Consider the following 24997-nt stretch of genomic DNA (forward strand, 5'->3'; position numbering starts at 1 on the left):
TTGTTTGTTTGTTGCCTCCCGGGTTCAAGCGATTCTCCTGCCTCAGCCTCTCTAATAGCTGGGACTACAGGCACCACCACCACACCTGGGTTTTTTTTTTTGTTTTTTTTTGTTTTTGTATTTTTAGTAGAGACAGGGTTTCACCATGATGGCCAGGCTTGTCTCGAATTCCTGACCTCAAGTGATCCACCCCTTGGCCTCCCAAAGTGCTGGGATTACAGATGTGAGCCACCGCGGCCTGGCCGAAGTATCTTAAACAAATAGGTGCTCAGTAAATATTTAAGATTTATTGAATTATAAGTCCTATTTTCATGTTGCATACAGAGGACTATTAGACATTTAACTGAGGAAAATAACCACTGAATATCTACATACTGAATTTTTTAAAGTCTGCTTTTCCCTCGAGGCTGTTTCTCTCCACTTGCTGTTCCCTTGTACTGCTCTTGAGAAGGATGTTCTAGTTTTAAGTCCCCCACTGATTTTCTTGGTGTCTTTGGCTAGTAGCCTGACTTCTCTGTGCTTCTGCTTTCCAATCTGTTAAGTATCAGTAATGTAGTCACACACAGCAGAATGACATTTCCCTCAACAGTGGACCACATATGTGACAGTGGTCCCATAAGATTATAATGGTGGTGAAAAATTCCTATCACCTATGACATTGCTGTTACAATCTCATAGAGCAACCTGTTACCATTTCTCTGTTTGGATATGTTTGAAAACACAAATACCATTGTGTTACAGTTGCCCACAGTATTTAGTACAACATGCTATACAGTTTTATAGCTATGGGTAATAGGCTATAACATAATGCCCAGGTGTGCAGTAGGCTATACCATCTAGGTTTGTGTAAGTGCGCTCTCTGATGTCCACACAATGATGAAATCACCTAATGAAAAACCTAACACGTTTCTTAGAATGTGTCCCTGTTGTTTAGTGATGCATGACTGTTTTTGACTTCTTAGTTAACTCACGGAAGAGCTGTTTAGGTTTGGATGATATATCTCCAGATCACTATGTGTCTCTGGTGGAAGAAAGACCTAAAATCTACTTATAGGGTGGGATATTATTATTTTACCATTTTACCACTTTCTATGTTAAATGTTATGTCGTATCGTAAATTAACATTGTTTTTCTCAATAGCTGTTCGTGATCGCATGGTCCCGCCTCCACCACCACCCCACCATCTCTATGCGAAGGCTAACACCTCATCTTCCATCTTCCTGCACTGGAGGAGGCCTGCATTCACCACTGCACAAATCATTAACTACACCATCCGCTGTAATCCTGTTGGCCTGCAGAATGCTTCTTTGGTTCTGTACCTTCAAACGTATGTAGCTCCTATTAATGGTTATTTTCTTTGCTTACCTCCCCACGCCCCCCTCCAACTCATACTTCTTACCATCTTGGGCCCAGCTTGGGCTTCACCTGTAAGCATTTGTTTCAGGACTTAAGTTATTTATGAAGTGGCTGGGAGTTTTGCATCCTTACCATATTCTGAAAACTGTACTTTTTGACATTTAATTTATATAAGTGATTTTTAAATTTTCCTTGCCTCATGCAACAAGATTAGGCAAGAAGCTATTATTACTCTCAAGTGACTAAACTTAGCACGTTTAAAGAAAGAAAGGAGACTGTTTTCATGCTGGCAGTCAAAAAGTAGAGCCAGTTGTCATTTTGTTTCTAGGTTAGAGTTAGAAAGATGCCCATCACGGTGCTCTAAAAGAATGATTTTTGGGAGGCTGAGGTGGGAGGATTGCTTAAGTCAGAAGTTTAAGATCAGCCCGGACAACATAGCCAGATCCCATCTCTACAAAAAAATTTTTTTTTGAATCAGCCAGGCATGGTGATGCATGCCTATAATCCTAGCTACTTGGGAAGCTAATGCAGGAGGATTGCTTGTGCTCAGGAGATGCAGGCTGCAGTGAGCTATGATCCCACTACTGCACTGTAGCCTGAACCACAGAGCAAGACCTCGTCATGAATGAATAAATGAATGAATGAATGATTTGACTTCCAGTATTTCAGAGGAAATCCCTTTGTATTGGGACATTTCGAGTTTGCTGTCAAAGAGAGGCAACTGGTAGGCTTATTTCTACAGGACAATACCAAGTTTAGTATTTTAAAAGTCCAATTAAATTGTTCTTTAGTCTAAACATTTTTTCATATAAAATGAGGAGGTAATGAAAAATAACATTATGCCCTTACCTATTTGGAAATGCTGACATTCTTTTAGAAACAATAATATACTACCAGCATTAACACCTTCATCCCTCATTATTATAGATCAGAAACTCACATGTTGGTTCAGGGTCTAGAACCAAACACCAAATATGAATTTGCTGTTCGATTACATGTGGATCAGCTTTCCAGTCCTTGGAGCCCTGTAGTCTACCATTCTACTCTTCCAGAAGGTAAAGAAAACAGCTCCCTATAGATTTTACCTTTTAAAAAAGATTAAGGAAATGTTTAAAAAATATGTATGTCATTCTGAGTAGGATACTACTGTAGTTGCCACCTACCACTTGATGGCTTAAATTTAATGTCCTTTTAGAAACCTTAAAAAAAATCAGGTGTGCTGTTCAAATCTACAGCCAAAAAATTTTTAAATGGCAGTAAGTGAATGTTTGTTAATGATCTTGGGAGCTCACGTTATACTGAAGTCATTTCTGCATGAATAGCAGCTTGATAGTGTGCACAGTGCAATATATATATCGGATTGAGCACCAATTCTGTAGCTTTCATGGCTTTAGCTAAGATATTTTATGTCTCTAGACCAACATTTTCTTATCTCTAGAATGAGGACAAAGGACTAGATAATCTATTATATAAGCATCATTTCTGCTGTATTTTAATTATACAGAGAGAAAGTAAGGGACATTTATGACAGTGACCATAGGACTTTGTTGCTATGGTTTTGGCAATATTCCATATGAGATGTGTTAAAAACCAGCTCTTCACACTTTTAGTGTATATTAAACATGGAGTCAACTTAAATTCCAAGATTTTACTGTTTTTCACAGATATATTATTAGATGTAAGTCTGCCCTGTAAATTCACTGATTCGCAATTTTTCCAGGAATAACTAAATGTTTTAATGTCAGGAGCATTTTTTTCACTGGCCTCCAAGATCAGGTTAAGTTGATGTTCTATACATGTTAGTAAGAACTATCAGTACTAATGGGGTGAAACCTGATACCTAATGGACAAGGTACTGTTGGTGGAAGTAAACATTTCTAGTTAGCAATTTAGCAAAACGTTTCAGGAACCTTAAAAATGCTCTCCCTTTAACTTAGATTCTCCTATCTAGGAATCTACTATCTTATGTTTTTTAATGTTTAAATATTACGAAAATACAAGGAGAAAAATAGTACTTCACATTATCATTAATGATCTTTGAAAGCTATAATTTTTTTTATGGTGGTTTCTAATTTTCTGAACTTTTTTCTAAGCCTGTAAGCCAGGTATTTGAGTATTTATAAACCATTTTACCCTACTAATACAACATTTTGTTGTGTGTGCACAGCACCAGCAGGCCCACCAGTTGGAGTAAAAGTGACGTTGATAGAGGATGACACCGCTCTAGTTTCTTGGAAACCCCCTGATGGCCCAGAGACAGTTGTGACCCGCTATACTATCTTATATGCATCCAGGAAGGCCTGGATTGCAGGAGAGTGGCAGGTCTTACACCGTGAAGGTAAATACCATAAATTGCCATGAAGGATAAAAAGTAAGATTATTTTAATATTAAAGAAACAAAAGGAAAGGGGAATCTAGAGTTTATTTTGAATTTACATTTTCATGTGTGAAGTAATTAAAGATTTGGGCTTCGTTCAAGGAGCATTGGGAAGCCATCCACCAATTTTAAGAGTAGTTTGTTTCAAAAAGGTTACTGTTACTTTTGTTAATAGAAGAGATATAGCCGGGCACAGTGGCTCACGCCTGTAATCCCAGCATTTTGCGAGGCTGAGGCAGATAGATTACCTGAAGTCCGGAGTTCAAGACCAGCCTGACCAACATAGTGAAACCCCATCTCTACTAAAAATATGAAAATTAGCTGAGTGTGATGGCAGGTGCCTGTAATCCAAGCTACTTCGGAGGCTGAGGCAGGAGAATGGCTTGAACCCAGGAGGAGGAGTTGCATTGAGCCGAGATCACACCATTGCACTCCAGCCTGGGCAACAAGAACAAGAGTCTGTCTTCGGGGAAAAATAAAAAAGGTTTGATTGAGACCAACTGGAGATTAGAGTAATGCAAAGGGACTAGTTAAGAAGTTACTGTAGCCGTCCAGGAAAGAGATGATAGTCCTGGACTAGGATGGTGAGGATTAAGATGGAAAGGATAGGATGGTTGGCAGATATTAAGGAGTTAAAATTGATAGAACTTGATAGCTTGGATGACAGGAGGGAGAGAAGATTAAGGAAGGGAGATTTGTTATGGATGAGTCTTAGTTTTCTCATGGTGTGTCTTGCACAGGAGAAGGAAACACTGGAAGGAGATATGATTTAAGGGAGAAGACCTTAGTAGTGCTAAAGGGGCTAAACAAGTTTTTAGGATTCTTATGCACACTTTTATCATATCCTTTTCTAAATCTTGCATCTTTTTTTTTTTTTTTTTTTTTTGAGACAGAATCTCAGCCTCTTGAGTAGCTGGGACTGCAGGCATGCACACCACCAAGCCCAGCCTAAATCTTGAATCTTTATGTTGGACAAGTCCTATTTGCCAGATTTTAGATGGGCCATCACATAAATAGTAAAACTTCATTATTTTGGCACTTCCTTAATTTAGACATACATTCTGAGAAGAGAGTAGTTTGCCAACCAATAAAAAGCTGAAGAAGAATTTCAAGCAGGAAATGTAGTTGCCACTTGTACGCTATATTCTATACACTATACAGTATGAGGCACTCCCACATTCGTTATACCTTTCAAGAGGAATATTTACCCAATTAACGAGATAAATTTAAAAGATATTTATGTGCATGTAATATAAAACTATGAGTTTTAAAATAAGCAGATGATAACTTTACCTGGAATTTTGATCTTTGCATGTTCGTATTTTTCATTAAGCAGAAGAAGCCCCACTAAATAACGATTTACTGGTCACTGAAGAGACTTGAAAGTGCTAAGTATTTGGCAGCAATGTGATTTTATGTTTATATCGGTTATCTATTGCTGCCTAACAAACTAGTCTACAACTTAAAATAACCATTTTGTTTTCTCACAATTCTTTGAGTCAACAATTTGGACTGAAATCAGCTTGGCAGTTCTGTTGGTCTCTCACGAGGCTGCAGCCGTATTACAGTTTTGATAGGCTCTGAGTAGTCTAAAAATGGCAAGAGAGAGGCTGGGCGCAGTGGCTCACGCCTGTAATCCCAGCACTTCGGGAGGCCGAGGCGGACGGATCACAAGGTCAGGAGTTCAGGACCAGCCTGACCAATGTGGGGAAACCCCATCTCCACTAAAAATACAAAAATTAGGTGGGCATGGTGACACATGCCTGTAGGTCCAGCTACTCGGGAGGCTGAGACAGCAGAATCGCTTGAACCTGGGAGGCAGAGGTTGCAGTGAGCCGAGATCGTGCCACGGCAGTTCAGCCTGGATGATAGAGTGAGACTCGACTCCGTCTCAAAAAAACAAAACAAAACACAAAAAACCAGCAGGAGTGGGCTCCACAGTCAGGAAGAGAAGAGAGGAAGCCCCGTGTACAAAGCTTTCACAAGCCTCTGCTTTCCTCACATTCACTATGTCTGATTGGGCAGAGTAGGCTACATGGTCAAGTCTAGAACCAGTGTCGGGAGGGCTACAAGGGTGTGAATCCATGGGGGTGTAATTCACTGGGATCCTCAGTATTAGAGTCTACCACAGTATTCTTTTTTTTGGAGATGGAGTCTCACTCTGTCACCCAGTCTGAAGTAGAGTGGATCTTGGCTTACTGTAACTGCTGCCTCCGGGGTTCAAGTCATTCTCCTCCTGCCTCAGCCTCCCGAGTGGCTGGGACTGCAGGAACACGCTGCCATACCTGGCTAGTTTTTTGTATTTTAGTAGAGATGGGGGTTTCACTGTGTTGCCCAGGCTGGTCTCGAACTCCTGAACTCAGGCAATCTGCCCACCTCAGCTTCCCAAAGGGCTAGGATTACAGGCATGAGCCACCGCCCCTGGCCTCACAGTTTTCTTAAAATGTATAATTTAGTTTCAGTCATTCAAGTCCAAAATGATTTCTTGACACAGCAGTTAACCAAATAACTAACCTGATTCAATGAGGTATTCTAAGTATTAATAAATAATTTTGATAGCATGAACACATACTTCTTTGAGTTCTTCATTTGCACCTGCCTAAAAAGAAGCAGTATGGAGCTGGGCAAGGTGGCTCATGTGTGTAATCCCAGCATTTTGGGAGGCTGAAGCAGGTGGATCACCTGAGGTCGGGAGTTCCAGAACAGCCTGGCCAGTACAGTGAAACCCTGTCTCTACTGAAAATACAAAAAATTTAGCCAGGTGTGGTGGCAGGCGCCTAAAAATCCCAGCTACTAGGTAGGCTGAGGCAGGAGAATCACTTGAACCCAGGAGGTGGAGGTTGTGGTGAGCTGAGATCATGCCATTGCATTCCAGCCTGGGCAACAAGAGTGAAACTCTGTCTCCAAAAAAAAAAAAAAAAAAGGCCGGGCGCAGTGGCTCACACCTGTAATCCCAGCACTTTGGGAGGCCGAGGCAGGCAGATCATGAAGTCAGGAGATCGAGACCATCCTGGCTAACACGGTGAAACCCCGTCTCTACCAGAAAAGTACAAAAAATTAGCCAGGCATGGTGGCAGGCACCTGTAGTCCCAGCTACTCAGGCAGGAGAATGGCATGAACCCGGGAGGTGGAGCTTGCAGTGAGCCAAGATTGCGCCACTGCATTCCAGCCTGGGCAAGAGTGCAAGACTCTGTCTCAAAAAAAAAAAAAAAAAAAAAAAAAGAAGCAATATATATTTTGTCTGGCTCCTTTTAAATGTATTAATTTGTAATTTTGGAACGGAACTCAGAAAATAGTATTTTGCCTCATTGATGGCTCAGTAGTGAAAGGGATTACAGTTACAGATTTTTACATCTATATAAGCCTTTCTAGCTATATAATAGAGCACAGGAAAAATAATGTTAGTTGCTGTGGTTTTAAGAAACATTTGTGAAAAGCTTTTGTCATTCGTTAAATGTAGAGGACTTTTTTCATAGCTAAGTCCAAAGGTTAATAGAGAACAAATAAATCAGTAAAAAGCAATTGAGTTTACTTTTCTGAGAGAGAAAAACAGAGTTTGACTCACATTTAAACAAAAAGCAAGGAATATAACATGGCATTTAAAGAAAAGTTAAAATGTCTTGTATGTATAATTATGGCAGCTTTTGGAAAAGTTATGGTATAGAAAAAGATGAAGGAAAAAAGAATAAGGGTGTCCATTTCTCTTTCCCATATACCTATTAATCTTCTATACATACTAGGTTTATACATATTTATGTATATATTTAATTCACATATTTTAATACAAATGGAACAAGGTATTTGTCATGGATCAAAACATTTAAAAATGTTTCTGGTGAACGTATAGTATTTGTGGCTAAAATAGTACATGGTAAGACAATGGTTGAGCAGAAACATGATATGAAATTATAGTTGTATGTAATTTAAAGTGGATCAAAAGTTATAGGGCATGGTGGCGTGCACCTGTAGTCCCAGCTACTTGGGAGGCTGAGGCAGAAGAATCTCTTGAACCCAGGAGACGGAGTTAGCAGTGAGCTAGTCTTAAAAAAATGCACTCAGTCTTAAAAAAATGAAATTATGTTCTATCTCAGCAATTAATGAATTCTGTCCTTTATGAGTTTCCTGATATCACAAAGATGCCCCTCTTCAAAAAATTTTTGTCATGATTAAATAAGTTTGATGAATACCATATACCTTTCGTCTTGTTAGAGATTCGCACTGGAAATTAGAAACCCTGTGATAAAGGAATCCATTTAACTCAACATTTGCCAAATGAATTGGACCACCAATAGTAGGAATATTTTCTTTTATTAAACCAATTCTTACTGAGTGATGACTATGTGCCAGGCTCTATTCTAGGCACTTGCAGTACCGCAGTGTACAAAACAAAGTCCCTACCTCCACCGGAGCTTGTATCACAGGTAACAAACCAACAAACACATACATTTTCAAGTAGTGTCATAAATGCTATAAAGACAGTTACAATAGGGAGAAGAGACAAAGTGATGGAAGCAGTAAAAGAGTTCCTGTGGAAGAAATGACATTCAAACATAATCCTGTGGATATCTGGGGGAGGTGCAAAGGCCCTGAGGCGGAAGTGTGCGTTGGCATGTTAGAGGAACAGCAAGAAGGCCAGGGAGGTTGGAGTGAGGGGAAGAGCAGGCAGTAAGAAATGAAGTAATGAGGTAACGAAGGGCAGATGTAGACCAGACTTCATGAGCCATAGATTTTATTCTAAGAGAGAGGACAGTTTTGGAGACCTTTGATAAGTTTATGTTTTGAAAGGATTGCTCTGGCAGCCACCTGAGAAATGGATTGTAAGAAGGTAAGAGTGGAAGCTGGGCGACCATTTTATAGGCAGGTGTCCATGTGAGAGTTGATGAGGGCTTGGACAGGAGTGGTAATGATGAAAGTAATAAGCTGTTGGAACATAATTTGAAAGAAAATATGCTTGTAGATATGCAAGCAGGATATGCTTGTAGATTGATATGGGGCATAAGAAAAAACAGAAGCCACATCAGTGGGAGAAATTAAGGCTTTGGTTTTGAAAGTGTGAAATTTGAGATGTGTCTTAGATGTCCATGCAGAGAGGCTGATTAAGCAGTGGGAGGATTAAGTTTATGGGAGAGTTTTGGACTAGAGATATATCTAGTTATCAATGTATAGGTGATATTTAAGGCTGTGGATCTGGAAAAAAATCATATAAGCATGTGGACAGAAGAGAGAAAAAAGATCTGAGATTGTATCCTGGGGCACTTCTCCAACCCCAAAATCTTTTGCTTTTATAATTTAAATGGACATTTATGGTCCAAATATGAAAAAAAGTTTTCTGTCTTGCAAAAGAGGAAGAAGAGGAGTTGGAGGTAAAGGAAGACAACTTAACTTTTATTTATACTTGCGTCAGATACTTGCCAATGATAGTTTATTTAATCTGTATAATAATTATATGAGGTGGGAACTATTGTCTCCATGAGGAAAATACAGTTCAATAACATGCCCCAAGTCAGAAATTGCTCACCTGGTTACATGACGAGATTTGACCAGCACTGATGTGAATTAGCCTGTTACACGGTCTTGCTTGTAAGCTTCCTAATCTGACTAAAGATTCAGACACATACAAAAGGCAGGAGACAGAAATAATCACACTAATTAAGATTGAGAAGTCTGTTGAAAGAATATAGACAGATTGCTTTATTATTTGTGAAATGCTTTGAGTGTCCTCCTAGGGGAACCAGAATGTTACAGTTTCCCTTTTTTCTAAATGAAGATACTTTTTGGGGGAAAAGGGGAGTGCGTGCACACATGTACTGCTGGTCTGTGTATAAAACTTAAATTAAGTGAAAAGATTTAGTTTCTGGCAGTGATTAGTTTTTGCCAAGTACTTTTTAAAATTTAAATGTGTTTTACCATAAAACAGAAACTCTATTTATTTATATCTCTGTTTGTGAAGACATGGAAATGTTCTTCCTTTTAGTTAAGTGTAACATGTCACCATACATCTTTGTTTTTTTAATTCATCTGCCTAAAAACACAGCAACAGTGGAAAGACTCTTCCTGATTCTAAATAAGGGTCACTTTGTTTATTGAACAGTTGTGTACTTAAGTAGCTCACACTCTCTTTAGGCCAAGCTGAAACCAGAGAACATGAAAACAAGTTGTGTTCTGGCTCCTGGCATCACTGCTGGAGGTTTGGCTGCCTCACACTGTGTGACCTGCAGAGGTGGCCTCCGTCTCATGACCTCAGCTTTAAGATCACTCCACGTTTCATTTGCCTAATGAAATACAGTCCAGCAGGTGCACTGGAGTAGCTACCTTTGGCCAGGAGGCAACTGTCACAAACTATTGTAAACTCTTTGAAGCTATTGTAAGGTTGCCCTGAGTCAGGAAAAAATGAGATGGAATTGGCACAAGAAAACTAGATTTCCCTGTGCATGTCCACCCACAAACAGTGCTGAAACAACTTTCTGGTTGAATTTCTATTACACCTTTAGCACTAGAATTAATTCCTAGGGTAGGAATTTTTTTGTAAGACAAATACTTTGGTGCAGTGGCAGAACAAGGGCAGAAAGGCACCTCCAGAAATGGCAGTGTCCAAATAGGAATCTTTCTTAGCAGTCATGCAACAGAGAAAATACCTTTAGATACCAAATATCATATATAAGTTCAAATGATAATTGCTTATGAAGAGAAGTAGATCTTACACAGATTTCTGGTGGTGATTTTGGGAGTTTAATCTGAGACCTGTCTTCAGTACTCTGAGGTTCCTGCATAACTGTGCATTTTCTTCCCTGTTTATCTTAAATCTGTGATAATAATTAGGCCAGGCCGGGTGCGGTGACTCACACCTGTAATCCTCACACTTTGGGAGGCCAAGGTGGGCGGATCGCTTGAGGTCAGGAGTTGGAAACCAGCCTGGCCAACGTGGTGAAATCCTGTCTCTCTTAAAAATACAAAAAAATTAGCCTGGCATGGTGGTGGGTGCCTGTAATCCCAGCTACTAAGGAGGCTGAGGCAGGAGAATTGCTTGAACCCAGGAAGTAGAGGTTATAGTGAGCCATGATCGTGCCAGTGCGCTCCAGCCTGGGCGACAGAGCAAGACTCCATCTCAAAAAAAAAAAAAAAAAAAAGGGCCGGGTATGGTGGCTCACGCCTGTAATCCCAGCACTTTGGGAGGCCAAGGTGAGCAGATCACGAGGTCAGGAGATCGAGACCATCCTGACTAACATGGTGAAACCCCAACTCTACTAAAAATACAAAAAATTAGCCGGGCGTGGTGGCAGGCGCCTGTAGTCCCAGCTACTCAGGAGACTGAGGCAGGAGAATGGCGTGAACCCAGGAGGCGGAGCTTGCAGTGAGCTGAGATTGCATCACTGCACTCCAGCCTGGGCAACAGAGCAAGACTCCGTGTCAAAAAAAGAAAAAAAAATTAGGCCAGTAAAAATATATTCATGCTTTGAAAAATAATCATGTTGTTCTAATTTAGGAAGGAAGAACAAGATTACCTGTCACAGCTATTACCATAAGTGGTTTAAACACTTCCAATTAAAAAAAGATTCTTACATTGGATTTTTAAAAATCCAATTATAATCATTGAAAGCTTGGCACCGTGGAGTGTGCCTGTAATCCCAACTACTGGGGACCCCAGGAGTTCCAGTCTAGCCGGGCCATGTAGCAAGACTCTGTCTCTAAAAAATAAGAATATAATTATTGAATCTGGGTTCATTATAACATTATTTCTGTGTGCATGTTTCAAATGTTCCATAATAAAATGTCCCAGATTCTATTTGTATTCATATCTCTGTAAAGAGTAAAACATTATATACACAAACACATATATATATACATATATATACAAAAAGTCAAACAAAAATGTGTACTATTTTTAAGAACTCCTGAAACAGAATTACAGAAAAGGATTATATTGGGGTAATATACATACTGCAGTGTTAAGTGAAAACTCTAATATGTAAAAGTTCATGCAGTAAATATGTATTCACAAATATTTATGCACACCCACAAAATACACTAAAATGTTAATGGAAGATTGTAATTTTATTTATATTTCTCTTTATTTTCTAAATGTTCTACAATATGTGTCATCTTTATAATCAGAAAAATATTTTTAAAAATAAAGGACCATGTTTATATAATATGAATGAAAGAATAAAAGATAAATGTTCACTTAATTGGTAATTGATGTATTTATAGGGGCAATAACCATGGCTTTGCTAGAAAACTTGGTAGCAGGAAATGTGTACATTGTCAAGATATCTGCATCCAATGAGGTGGGAGAAGGACCCTTTTCAAATTCTGTGGAGCTGGCAGTACTTCCAAAGGAAACCTCTGAATCAAATCAGAGGCCCAAGCGTTTAGATTCTGCTGATGCCAAAGGTCTGTATACTGCCATAGTCTCTGTGATTTTTCTTAAGAAAAAAAGTGTTGTTCCTTACACTTTATTTCTGCTCCTACAATTGCCATATCCCTAAACTGGCTCTCGGTTCCTTAAGTTGTTGCTGATGAGGTTCTGATGTTATGGAGATGCACGGCTTTTCCTGGTACTCCTACAAGGAGGCAAAATTACCTCAGAAATAACTCCGTTTTGAAATCACTGTTTCCAGTTACTACTTCTCGCAGCTGTGCATCCACCAAGACAGAGGAGTCACATCAGCCGTGAACTGGTGGGAGTGGGCTTCCTGGGAGGTTTCACAGAAATAAACAGCAGTGGTGGTTGTGGTGTTCAAGTTAAGAAGAGAGCATGGTTTTCATTAAGAGTTTTCACCACAGAAAAACAGCCTTTCTGGAGAGAAAGTTGTTTTTTTTTCTCCCTCTCTCTCTTCAGAAAAGCAATTGGAAAAAATATCTTTAAAGAGCCAGCCTTACTCTACTCATCACAGCTGTCCATATGCTCTCAAAAAAGCTGGTGCCCACTGTAGCACAGGACTGGACACTGCCTTTGCCTTCTCTCTGGGGGAGTAGGCTTGTGGAGAAGAGGGGCTGCTCTAAATGGAGGAAATGCCAGCTGAACTCAGGGCAAGATTAAGGGCTCTTAGCTTCACAAAGAGTGGTCATTTGGTGCCAGGGATGTGTGTGTGTTAGAAAGAGAATGAGAGAGGAAAAGAGCAGGACAGGGCAGTCAGATTTAAGAACAGGAAGGAGGTAGCCATTGTAGCTACCATGTTATCAAGGGAAATGGAAAGCAAGGCTCATATTGGCTTCTCAAATACCTTGCCACTCAAAGTAGTCTAGAGCCCAGCCTCATGACATCACCTGAGCGCTCTACAGACAAGCAGAATCACAGACTCCACCCCAGACTTAGTGAGTCAGAGTCGGCATTTCCACATAATCCCTGGTGACTCACAGACACATGAAAGTTTGAGAAGCCCTGCTTTAGTGTATGTAGATGGAAAACGAATCTGCAACATACAGATCTGCTTTTAAGGCAGCATGACATAAAATCTGTTCTTGGGTCTGTCAAGGAACATCTATGTTTTGTGCCTGTTTTATAAATTATGAATTGATGTTCATGATTGCTATAATATGATATCTAAAACTCACTTAAAATCTTTAATATTGGGCTGGGCGCGGTGGCTCACACCTGTAATCCCAGCACTTTGGGAGGCCAAGGCGGGCAGATCACGAGGTCAGGAGATCGAGACCATCCTGGCTAACATGGTGAAACCCCGTCTCTACTAAAAATACAAAAAATTAGCCGGGCGAGATGGCGGGTGCCTATAGTCCCAGCTACTCGGGAGGCTGAGGCAGGAGAATGGCGTGAACACAGGAGGCGGAGCTTGCAGTGAGCCGAGATCGCACCACTGCACTCCAGCCTGGGCGAGAGAGCGAGACTCCGTCTCAAAAAATAAATAAATAATATTTAATATTGGAAGATAAATCTGTTTCTGAAATCACTGATTAAAGATTACTGTGTGTCCTTTCTGCTTTGATATTGACAATGTCAAAACTTTTCCTATGAGATAAAGAAAAATTTTGGAAAAGCAAGTACCTGAGAATTATAAATTGAATAATTTATTTTTCTGATTGATTCTGAGTAACTGTGTTTTCCCCCCTAGTTTATTCAGGATATTACCATCTGGACCAAAAATCAATGACTGGCATTGCTGTAGGTGTTGGCATAGCCTTGACCTGCATCTTCGTCTGTGTTCTCATCTTGATATACCGAAGTAAAGCCAGGTGTGTTTGCATTGCTAGAGAGGTTGAGGTAAAAAACATTTAAATTGCAGTAGCCCTAGGAAACAAATGAAAATCAAGTGCCTTTTAGAGTAACTGGGATTTTCCACTTTAAAATAAATGTGCAGTATTGTTCCCTGAGTTCTTACAGCTATAGAGATGTGCTCATTTTAGAGGGAGAGTATTTTCTTGCTATTTGAAAACAGTATGCCAATATTCTTTTTTTAATTTAATTTAATTTAATTTTTAAAAATTTTTTTCGAGACAGAGTCTCTCACACTGTCACCCAGGCTGGAGTGCAGTGGCACAATCTCGGCTCACTGCAAGCTCTGCCTCCTGGGTTCACACCATTCTCCTGCCTCAGCCTTCTGAGTAGCTGGGACTACAGGCGCCCGCCACCATGCCGGGCTAATTTTTTTTGTATTTTTAGTAGAGACGAGCTTTCACCTTGTTAGCAGGATGGTCTCAATCTCCTGACTTCGTGATCTGCCCGCCTCAGTCTCCCAAAGTGCTGGGATTACAGGCATGAGCCACCACGCCCGGCCAATGCCAGTATTCTTAAATGAGGACTAGTGTCTTGTTGTTGTTGTTGTTTTGAGACAAAGTCTCGCTCTGTTGCCCAGGCTGGAGTGCAGTAGCTCACTGCAACCTTCACCTTTTGGATTCAAACCATTCTCCTGCTGCAGCCTCCCAAGTAGCTGGGATTACAAGCGCCTGCCACCATGCCTGCTAATTTTTGTATTTTTAGTAGAGGCAGAGTTTCACTGTGTTGACAAGGCTGGTCTGGAACTCCTGACCTCGAATTACTTGCCCACCTTTGCCTCCCAAAGTGCTGTAATTACAGGCGTGAGCCACTGTGCCCAGCCTAGTGTCCTCATTTTCTTAGTATTTTGAGAAACAGAAAGAATATCCTTTGGTTTAAAAATAATAATAATAGCACACTTGTGCAGGCATGGTGGTAATCACACCTTGGTAATCCCAGAGCTTTGGGAGGCCAAGATGGGAGGATCTCTTGAGGCCAGGAGTTTCAGACCAGCCTAAGCAACATAGTGAGATCTTATCTCTGTGAAAAATGTTAGGCCGGGCACGATGGCAGCAGAGCGAGAGATCCTGTCAAAAAAAAAAAAAAGAAAAGAAAACACAATTGATCATGTTTACAAGAGGATTTCTTTTTCTTACTATCTGGAATATTTTCTATTTCAGTAACAGTACCTGAAATGCCTGAGTTGCTGAGAACACCACAGGACATATGGTGGGATTTTCTAGGCAAGGGTTAAAACAAATGTAGCAGACATGGATTGAGTATCTGTCAACTCTGTCAGGAAATCTCATCTATGGATTGACTTTGGCCAAATTTTTAGCAGTAGCTTGCATTCAGTGAACTTGTCTATTTTTAGCCTTTTATATTTTAGGTTTTGTTTTCATTTATTTTCTTAAGGTTTTTTTTTTTTTAATTAAAAAAAATCAGCATGAAATACACGATGTTTTAGGTAATCCCCGTCATTAGACTCCCTCCGTTAGCATAGATTTTTCAGTTTCCTCTATATCTTTTGTATTTCTACATAGAAACATACTACTCAAAAACATTATGTTAATGAAATAGTTCTAACGTTTTTGTGTATATTGAACTGCCTTAGTTTTATTGTCCAAGTTTCTCACTTTAAGATTTTTTAAATAAAATATTTATGCACATTGTTTAGTACTGCCTAAATCTTGAAGTACTACTCTAAATTTACCATCAATAATTGGAAAGTGAATTGTTATGCTAGTGTAATAATCCTCAGACCTTAAGGGGAAGATATAAGTTAAAAATTATAATTTCTGCACAAATTATGAATAAGCAACAATAATTATAGAGAGTAATTTTATATTAAGTAGACATCAAGGCAAAAAGAAATAAAGATGCCTCTTCAAATAATAAAAGTTTGCAAATCTAACATTCGATTCTAAAAATATTTGAGAAATGGGTATTAAAGAACTTCATTGCTTACAAAGTTTCGTTAATAGGCCAGGTGGTTCATTTACCTGTATCTTCTATGAAACTAGAAGACTTCCTCTTCTTTGCCAATGTTTTAGGAAATCATCTGCCTCCAAGACGGCACAGAATGGAACTCAACAGTTACCTCGTACCAGTGCCTCCTTAGCTGGTGGAAATGAGGTAGGAAAGAACCTGGAAGGAGCTGTAGGAAATGAAGAATCTTTAATGCCAATGATCATGCCGAACAACTTCATTGATGCAAAGGTACTGAGCTGCAGGATTTGCTGCATAAGCCTTTCTTCCATTCCTCCTCTGTGTGTGTGTAAAATGTACTTCCCCCAAAATTGTGTGTTGAATATATTATATTAATACTCTTATTAATGAAATACTGAAATTTTACCGAGATCATTCCTTACATAAAATATTTAGGGGGAAAAAAGTGAGGATAGATAAAAGGTGAGAAAGAGTTATAGAAAAAAGTGAGGAGGTAACAAAAACTCAATTAGATGAGATTATATGGAGTGAAGTTGTCTTAACCAAGAACACCATGGTCATTAGTCTATATTTACTATAGTTTGGACTGACCTGTATTTACTGGGTGGTCACCATTTTGTTAATCCATTTGACTTAGTTTGGCTGATTGTTGAACTTAATTGCTCATCAGAACATCCCAAGTATGAATGACATTTTAAAAAATATGGAGCATCTAAGATGAAGGTGCCTCAAGATCCTTCATTTCATGGCTGAAGAAAGTTGGATATAGTAGAGAAACACCATTGGAAGAAGTTACTTCATGTCCTTTCCAGTATATATAATAATAGTGCTATTGTAAGCATTCTGAACAATACCTTTTAAAATTACCTTTAGTCACATTACAACTTTAGATATTGTACATTTATTGCAATAGCTCCCACAACCAGTGTGCTATAAATCAGTTGTCAGCAAACAGTCCCACCCAGGCTAAACTGGGGCCTGTTTTTGTGTGGCTACCTTCCGAGCTAAGACTGTTTTCTTACTTTTTTTTTTTGAGATGGAGTTTCAGTCTTGTTGCCCAGGCTGGAGTGCAATGGCACGATCTCAGCTCCCCTCAACCTCTGCCTCCCGGTTCAAGTGATTCTCCTGCCTCAGGCTCGCAAGTAGCTGGGATTATAGGCGTGCACCACCATGCCTGGCTAATTTTGTATTTTTAGTAGAGGTGGGGTTTCACCATCTTGGTTAGGCTGATCTCAAACTCCTGACCTCAGATGATCTGCCCACCTCAGCCTCCCAAAGTGCTGAGATTACAGGTGTGAGCCCCCGCACCCAGCTGTTTTTTGCGTTTGTAAAGATTGTTTACAAAAAAAAAAAAAAAAAAAAGGTGGTGATGATGTGACACAGGCCATATGTGGCCTGCAAAGCCTAAAATAGTTATGATCTGGCCCTCTACAGAAAAAGTTTGCCAAACCCTGTTACAAATTATTTTTCCTTTATCATTTCCTAAAATTTAGAATAACAGAAGTATAACAAAATTTCAGGCAGTTTTGATACTAAATTTTATGAATTATATTCAACAGATGTAATTTGTTTGTATCTAGTACATTATATACAATACATATTATAGGTGAATATGAATAAATGAATATTTGCTATTTCTCTTTTTTTTGTTTGCAGCCTAATTTAGGTTTTACTTTCTAATACAAATTAATCCATTCAACTTATTTCAGATTTATCTAAAACATTAGAACCTAAAATTTTAAATGAGCTTAAAAAGTACTAATACAGGCCAAGCGTGGTGGCTCATGCCTGTAATTCCAGCACTTTTGGGAGGCCGAGGCAGGCGGATCACCTGAGGTCAGGAGTTCGAGACCAGCCTGACCAACATGGAGAAACCCCATCTCTACTAAAAATACAAAAATTAGCCGGGTGTGATGGCGCATGCCTGTAATCTCAGCTACTCGGGAGGCTGAGGCAGGAGAATCGCTTGAACCCAGGAGGCAGAGGTTGTGATGAGCTGAGATCGCGGTGTTGTACTCCGGCCTGGGCAACAAAAGCAAGACTCAGTCTCAAAAAAAAAAAAGGCCGGGCGTGGTGGCTCAAGCCTGTAATCCCAGCACTTTGGGAGGCCGAGACGGGCGGATCACGAGGTTGGGAGATCGAGACCATCCTGGCTAACACAGTGAAACCCCATCTCTACTTTAAAAATACAAAAAAACTAGCCGGGCGAGGTGGCGGGCGCCTGTAGTCCCAGCTACTCGGGAGGCTAAAGCAGGAGAATGGCATAAACCCGGGAGGCGGAACTTGCAGGGAGCCGAGATCCGACCACTGCACTCCAGCCTGGGCGACAGAGCGAGACTCCGTCTCAAAAAAAAAAAAAAAAAAAGTACTAATATATATACTGTGATTGTATTATTACTAGTTTGGAAGTAGATATGAGAGAGGTTAGGAGAGAAGCAGAGTGGGGAGGATGTTGTAGGGAAGAAAAGAAACTACAATGAAAGGAGCAGAGAGGTAGAGGCCTGAAGTGAAGGAGAGAAACATGTTTGGAGAATCTCTCTTTTTTTTTTTTTTTTTTTTTTTTTTTTTTGAGACGGAGTCTCACGCTGTTGCCCAGGCTGGAGTGCAGTGGCACGATCTCGGCTCACTGCAAGCTCCGCCTCCTGGGTTCACGCCATTCTCCTGCCTCAGCCTCCTGAGTAGCTGGGACTACAGGCGCCCGCCACCGTGCCCGGCTAATTTTTTGTATTTTTAGTAGAGACGGGGTTTCACTGTGGTCTCGATCTCCTGACCTTGTGATCCGCCCGCCTCGGCCTCCCAAAGTGCTGGGATTACAGGCTTGAGCCACTGCGCCCGGCCTTGGAGAATCTCTTAATTCCCTTGGGTTAGCCCTAGAGTTGATAACTGCATCTAATGTCATTTTGTTGAGCGTATGTGGGTTCATTATGGGTTTTTTATCCCCATCTGCTTTTAAAAATTTTCAAACATACAGAAAGGTTGAGAGAATAATGTACAGAATACACAGATTAATAAATGTTAATGTGATAATTTCATATCTTTATATACTTTTTCCTTGCTATACCATTTGAAAATAAGTTTTGGAATATATACCACATACATATATCTTAATGTGTTTTGGAATATATACTTTATGTATAATCTTAAAAATCTTTTATATTGTTTTGACCACTAACAAATACCCTATGTTGTACTGCCTATTTTTTGTTTGTTTTGTTTTATTTTTGTTTTTGTTTGAGATGGAGTCTTGCTCTGTCACCCAGGCTGGAGTGCAGTGGTGCAGTCTCGGCTCTGGGTTCACGCTATTCTGCTGCCTCAGCCTCCCCAGTAGCTGGGACTATAGGCTCACGCTGCCACACCAGCTAATTTTTTTTGTATTTTTAGTAGAGACGGGGTTTCACCGTGTTAACCAGGATGGTCTTGATCTCCTGACCTCGTGATCCGCCCGCCTCAGCCTCCCAAAGTGCTGGGATTACAGGCATGAGCCACCACGCCCGGCCTGTTTTGTTTGTTTTTATTCGAGATGGAGTCTCGCTCTGTTGCCCAGGCTGGAGTGCAATGGCGTGATCTTGGCTCACTGCAGCCCCCACCTCCTGGGTTCAAGCAGTTCTCTGCCTCAGCCTCCTGTGGAGCTGGGATTACAGGCGCCTGCCACCATGCCTGGCTAATTTTTGTATTTTTAGTACAGACGGGGTTTCACCGTCTTGGCCTGGCAAGCCTTGAACTCCTGACCTCATGATCCACCCACCTCGGCCTCCCAAAGTGCTGGGATTACAGGCATGAGCCACTGTGCCCAGCTGTACTGCCTGTTTTAAAGAAGAAATAATGACATCTATGATCATTTTTGTTAACATTTAAGCATTTTGTGTACTAATGTTTACTATTTGGGTAATGGGTACACTAGAAGCCCAGTCCCCACTACCACACAATATACTCATGTAACAGACATGCACATGTACTCCCTGAATCTAAAATAAAGTTAAAATTAAAAGGGAAATGTAAAGCATATAGTCAAAGTTAAAGTATGCACTACTTGTGATAAAGTGAAATCTGTGATACCAAGATATTTTACATTTCCCCTCTTTTATTTCCTCAGGGAGGAACTGACCTGATAATTAATAGCTATGGTCCTATAATTAAAAACAACTCTAAGAAAAAATGGTTTTTTTTCCAAGATTCAAAGAAGATACAAGTTGAACAGGTAACCTATCCAAGTGAGAAAAATGTTTGGCAATGCATGATATATGAAATGATGGTTAAAAAAGAGGAAAATGTGAATTCATGCTTTATTTTAATTTTTTTGTGTTCTTCATGGCTGTGATTTTATTAATTTGGGGCATGACTCTGTGGAGAGCGAGGTGAATGATAACTGAATAGAAGTTGGAATAATCATCAGAGCTGTGATTTTCAGCGGGGAGTGGGGTCAGTGGGGAAAGGGATAGGAGCAGGAGCGTGCATCAGAAGCACTGAAGAAGCTTTTGACACTTCGCTTGCCACAGGTAATTCTGATGTGCTCCTACCCGTCTGAGGGGACCTGATGAGCTTTTGCTCAGGGATTTGATCAGTCTGGACTCTCATTGCCATTTTATCTTTTTTTGTCTAGCCTCAAAGAAGATTTACTCCAGCCGTCTGCTTTTACCAGCCAGGCACCACTGTATTAATCAGTGATGAACAAGACTCCCCCGGCTCCCCGGGTCAGACCGCCAGCTTCTCAAGACCCTTTGGTGTTGCAGCTGATACAGAACATTCAGCAAATAGTGAAGGCAGCCACGAGACTGGGGATTCTGGACGGTTCTCTCATGAGTCCAACGATGAGATACATCTGTCCTCAGTTATAAGTACCACTCCCCCCAACCTCTGATTCTTTCACTGGCAGTGATTCAGGTGGAGATTGCACAATGGGGAAGTGTGAAGATCCTGCTGTGTCATCCGTTACTGAGCAGACTTCCTCCTCAGTTCTGCAGCCGCCATCTGCCATGCTATGCTTTGATAAAAATGATTTTCCAATCTAGACGGCCATGCTCAGGTATTCTCACCAGTAAGTCTGTTCGAAGGACAATGAACAGGGAGCCAAAGCCTTTTGTGAAAACCTTGGTATCTTTATGGGGTTTTTCAACTTTTTTTGAATGTGTTTTGTTTTTTTTTTATTTTTAAACTTGTGTAATTTGAATGTTTCATCGTCAGCAATGTGAAAGAACAGTCGAGATGTTTGACTGGATTATAAAATATATCACTGGAGCAAAGGGAAGACTTTGGAAAGCCCCTTTGCTGAGTATCTACCTCAGTTTGCCTCCTGGCAAACTCTGAAGACAACTTCGTTACCTCATTTGTTGTTAGAGTTTATCTCAGCTACATAACCAATGATACTTCCTAGTAGTAGTGTGTTTTCATTGCTGTGTGTGTAATGCGTGTGATCAAAGGAGTCATATAGGTAGATGAGTAAGAATGTTTATCTGAAGCTCTGATTTTTTTTTAAACAGAAACTATGACATCTGCATGGTTTGGATAAATTCATACCTCTGGCAGTGAGGACCATTAAACCACTGAGAAGAGGAAAAGTGGGACTATTTCTTTTAACGAATGACCAAAACAAGAAAGTACATCTCTTTTGAGAACAGAACTATTCAGCACCAGATAGGGATCATTTTTCTTAAAGGGCTTTTATGTTTTGGGCATTAGAGTCTGAGTGCTTTATCTCCTGTATCCCAAACCTCAAGCTGCCCAGAACTGTGCCTTTTCTACCTTCCTCTTTGCCTGACAGTTGGCCAAAGGCTGTACTGTCTAGTTTGCAAAGAATCCTCAACTTTGCCAGTATTAGTTGCAAAACCCCATGCAGAAAATGGAATTTTAAAGAAAATGGATTAAGATGGGTTTTTTTTTTTCCTTTTTTTAAAATCCCAGTTTGGCTTAAAGGAGTGAAGACATTTCATAAGCTATTAAGAATGAAGATAAATGCAACAGTAGACAGTAAAATGAACTTGAAGTTATTATGGTAACAGTGCCTTTCAGTATATATTGTGAAATTCTTTGCCTTATACCTTTTTAATATTCATGAAATCGTTTAGGACAGGAGTACAAAAAGTTGCCTTAAGAGTTTCTTGAATTTTATCAATAACTATTTGGATGTATAGTATCTTACCAAGGCTTTTTTTTTTTTTTTTTTTTTAAGTGCAGGTTTTGTTTAGGGATAAATATTCAGAGTTCTGTCACCCTACTTGTGTTTTCTTGAATTCTTAAGAGAATATGGTATCTACTTAATCTTCCTTCAGTGTCAATGCTGTGAATGAGGAATGCTAACTCCAGGAGTGAGTTCATCCTCTTGCTGGTTTGAAATCAGCGAATTGTTTACTCAGCTACATACCATAGGCCTTCTCTCAGTCATGAGACAGTTACCTAGGTGCCGAGCAGTGGGAGAGGATAAAGAACTGAACACCTGGAGAGAAGGGGTCCCATATCCTTTTAAAAGTATTTTTTCAAATTTCCTGGAAGTGACTTTTGATTCTCGTTTTAAAAGGAATCCGAATGGGTTTATACTTGAAATGCTTTGTTCCTAGAGGAGGCAGGGTCATGTTAACTGATGTCCTAAAATCAAAAGAATATTAGCGAATAATAGTCACAGCATCATCCGCTAGTCCAATGACTGTAGATACAACATTTTTAATTTTTTTTTAATCTGTAATTTTGTGCCAAACTGGATGTGATTAAGACTAAAGTTCAGTGCTAGCAACCACTTCTGAACTAAATTCACAGTCCCCCAGTTAGTTATCTAAGTACGGAATTCATCGCAAAACAAACAAAAAAGCAGAGCTTTAGGTGAACAGTCTGCAGCGAGGAAAAATGCTGCTCCTGCCTTTATAGCTCCTGTTTTATACTACCTCCTTTTAAAGTTATTCTAGTGTTATTTTTTTTCCTGTACTCAGGGAACATTTTGTTACTTTTGAGCTGCCTCATGGAAGCATGGGCAGATTGACAGGGTATGGCGCTTTGTGGTTTGTAAGTCTAAGTATATAGGGCCAATTTTTATCAGTATCTAAAATTAAGTACAATGAGATCATTTTATTTTTAAGCTTTCATTAAAAGGCAAACAAAATCTAAAGCTGAAACATCATCCATCATGGCTATGGAAGATGTGTCTAGGACTACTTGAATTTGAATGGTTTTAAATGGTTAAAAGATGAGCTAAGGTCCTCGAGGGTAAGTATTTTGTTTGTTTGGGTTTTGATGAATAGGCTTATAGTTATAATAGAACTTTAGGCTATAACTATTTGATAATTATTTACCAGTACATTTTTTACCTTTTCATTTTGTTCTTATACAGACTTTTTCATAATAATCCTGTTACCAAAGAATTTTCAGTAGAAAGTAAAATTTTGATTCTAATTCCCCCCAAATTGAATTAACTAGAAACATCTATAGATATGAAACTTACACAAGTAGTTACTAACCCGAAACAATAGGGTTTATATTGATTGTTATAGTTAAATAGATTAGTAATGTTAACTACCTTATTGTTACCAGAGCATTTAAAATAAGTTGTAATACTTTACCAGCAGATAGTTCCAAAGAACTTCAGGTATAATTTTTTCTTCAGCAAGTAAATCTTCAACTATACAGTATTAAAGTATTTTTATATTGTTGAAACTACTTGTTGGAGAGAAAAAAATTGTTTTCACCGAAAATAAATACTTTGGTCTCATTGAATAAGATATTTAGTAAGACAGCAAAGACTTCTTTTTACTTGACCAAAGCGAGCTGCTTTGAAGTCGTGAGTATGAAATTGTAATTAAAATGTGAAGGTTTCCACTCATCTGTCATAGTGACATTACTTCATGGTATTTTACTTCAAAGGGGCTGATATGCATATGGTAACTATTTTCTTTTCCAAAGATGTATTTGCCGTAAGTACTGATAACATGCATGTCATTTTTATGCCAAATATTACAAGATACTGCTCATCAGTATTTTCATACCAAAGACCATTAAAATATATAGGTTAGCCTGTAAGTAAAGATGAGCAGATTTGAAATAAATTTATTTAGAGGCTGATAGAGAATCTAGCTTTAGTAGCAAAAGATATCAAAGGCCTAAGTTTACATAATTAAAAGCAATACAATTATATTGGTATTTATCAGTGTTTTTATTCAAGTACTTTTTATCAGCAAATTAAAAGGAAAAAACCAAAGATATTTAAGGTTACCTCTGCATATAGGCAAATTTAGTTGTACATTAAACTGTTGTTTCTTGTTTTTATGTTAAACCAAACATGTCTCTTCAGAACCCAGTCTGTATACAAATAACATGCATGGGGACTTGTCATTTAATCTGCTGATTCAGCCACATGATGTTTTTGCCAAATGATGTGATACTTTCCAAAGCACCTTGAGTGTGAAATGTCAACAGAAATACCAGCAAGCTTTTATGTTGCAGAGTATTATGGTACCTCTGAATTAGCCCGTATAGTTCTCTTCCTGCTTTAAGCATTACCTGGTTAGCTCAGACGGCTTGAGGCAGTCCCTTAATAGGGATGCTTTTCATCTCTAAGAATGTAAGAGGCAAACAAATCATGTCACTCTTTAAGTGGGCTATGCTTTGATAGATGTGCTCTTTAAAGTTGTTAGATTGGAATTTAGAGTTGTTACATTGAAATGTTTGCATTGCACCAAGGGAGCTCAGTTTTCAAACTTCAGTGGAACCTTGGGTGAAGGGAAAAAATTTTTAATGAAATCTGGGGTTTTATATTTTGATTAGCCTAAAAGCAGAAATACAGCTTTATCCTTTAAGTGACTTTTAAAAATCAGTTTTGCCTTACCAAAGAAATTAGATTCTTAGTGTCAAATGCTATACTTTTGTCTGTGTTTCAAACAAGAGCAATGCCAACATTGGGAACAATGACAGAGGTTTGCATCAGTTTGTCTTGGCTTTGTTAAGGACTTCTGCCAGAAATGTGCTCATGATTGACAACCCAGGATCATTGTTCAAGTTCTTACGAAGACACCTTTGAAAACGATTCAGATCATGTCACAAAAAGTTGGAATTGAAAGTATCATTTTTTTTTTTTTAATGCAAGAATACCCAGATGTGGTTTCACTTCAGCAGTGGCTATGGTG

The 24997-nt window shown here is 39.4% G+C and overlaps 1 protein-coding gene across 2 annotated transcripts in view; it reads left to right on the top strand.

The window, feature by feature from the left end:
* LOC105489865 (protogenin) overlaps positions 1 to 21263 on the top strand; it is a 123910-nt gene extending 102647 nt beyond the window's left edge. For both annotated transcript variants that reach the window (XM_011755065.3, XM_011755072.3), the window contains 8 exons: positions 1141 to 1327; positions 2284 to 2411; positions 3524 to 3694; positions 11942 to 12124; positions 13804 to 13924; positions 15998 to 16163; positions 19987 to 20091; positions 20494 to 21263. In XM_011755065.3, the coding sequence (XP_011753367.2) occupies positions 1141 to 1327; positions 2284 to 2411; positions 3524 to 3694; positions 11942 to 12124; positions 13804 to 13924; positions 15998 to 16163; positions 19987 to 20091; positions 20494 to 20751 (1319 nt within the window). In that variant the 3' untranslated portion in view covers positions 20752 to 21263. The remainder of the gene's footprint in view (positions 1 to 1140; positions 1328 to 2283; positions 2412 to 3523; positions 3695 to 11941; positions 12125 to 13803; positions 13925 to 15997; positions 16164 to 19986; positions 20092 to 20493) is intronic.
* Positions 21264 to 24997: the final 3734 nt, after the last annotated feature.

This window comes from Macaca nemestrina, chromosome 7 (genome assembly GCF_043159975.1).
Source record: "Macaca nemestrina isolate mMacNem1 chromosome 7, mMacNem.hap1, whole genome shotgun sequence".
In the NCBI taxonomy this organism is placed as follows: Eukaryota; Metazoa; Chordata; class Mammalia; order Primates; family Cercopithecidae; genus Macaca; species Macaca nemestrina.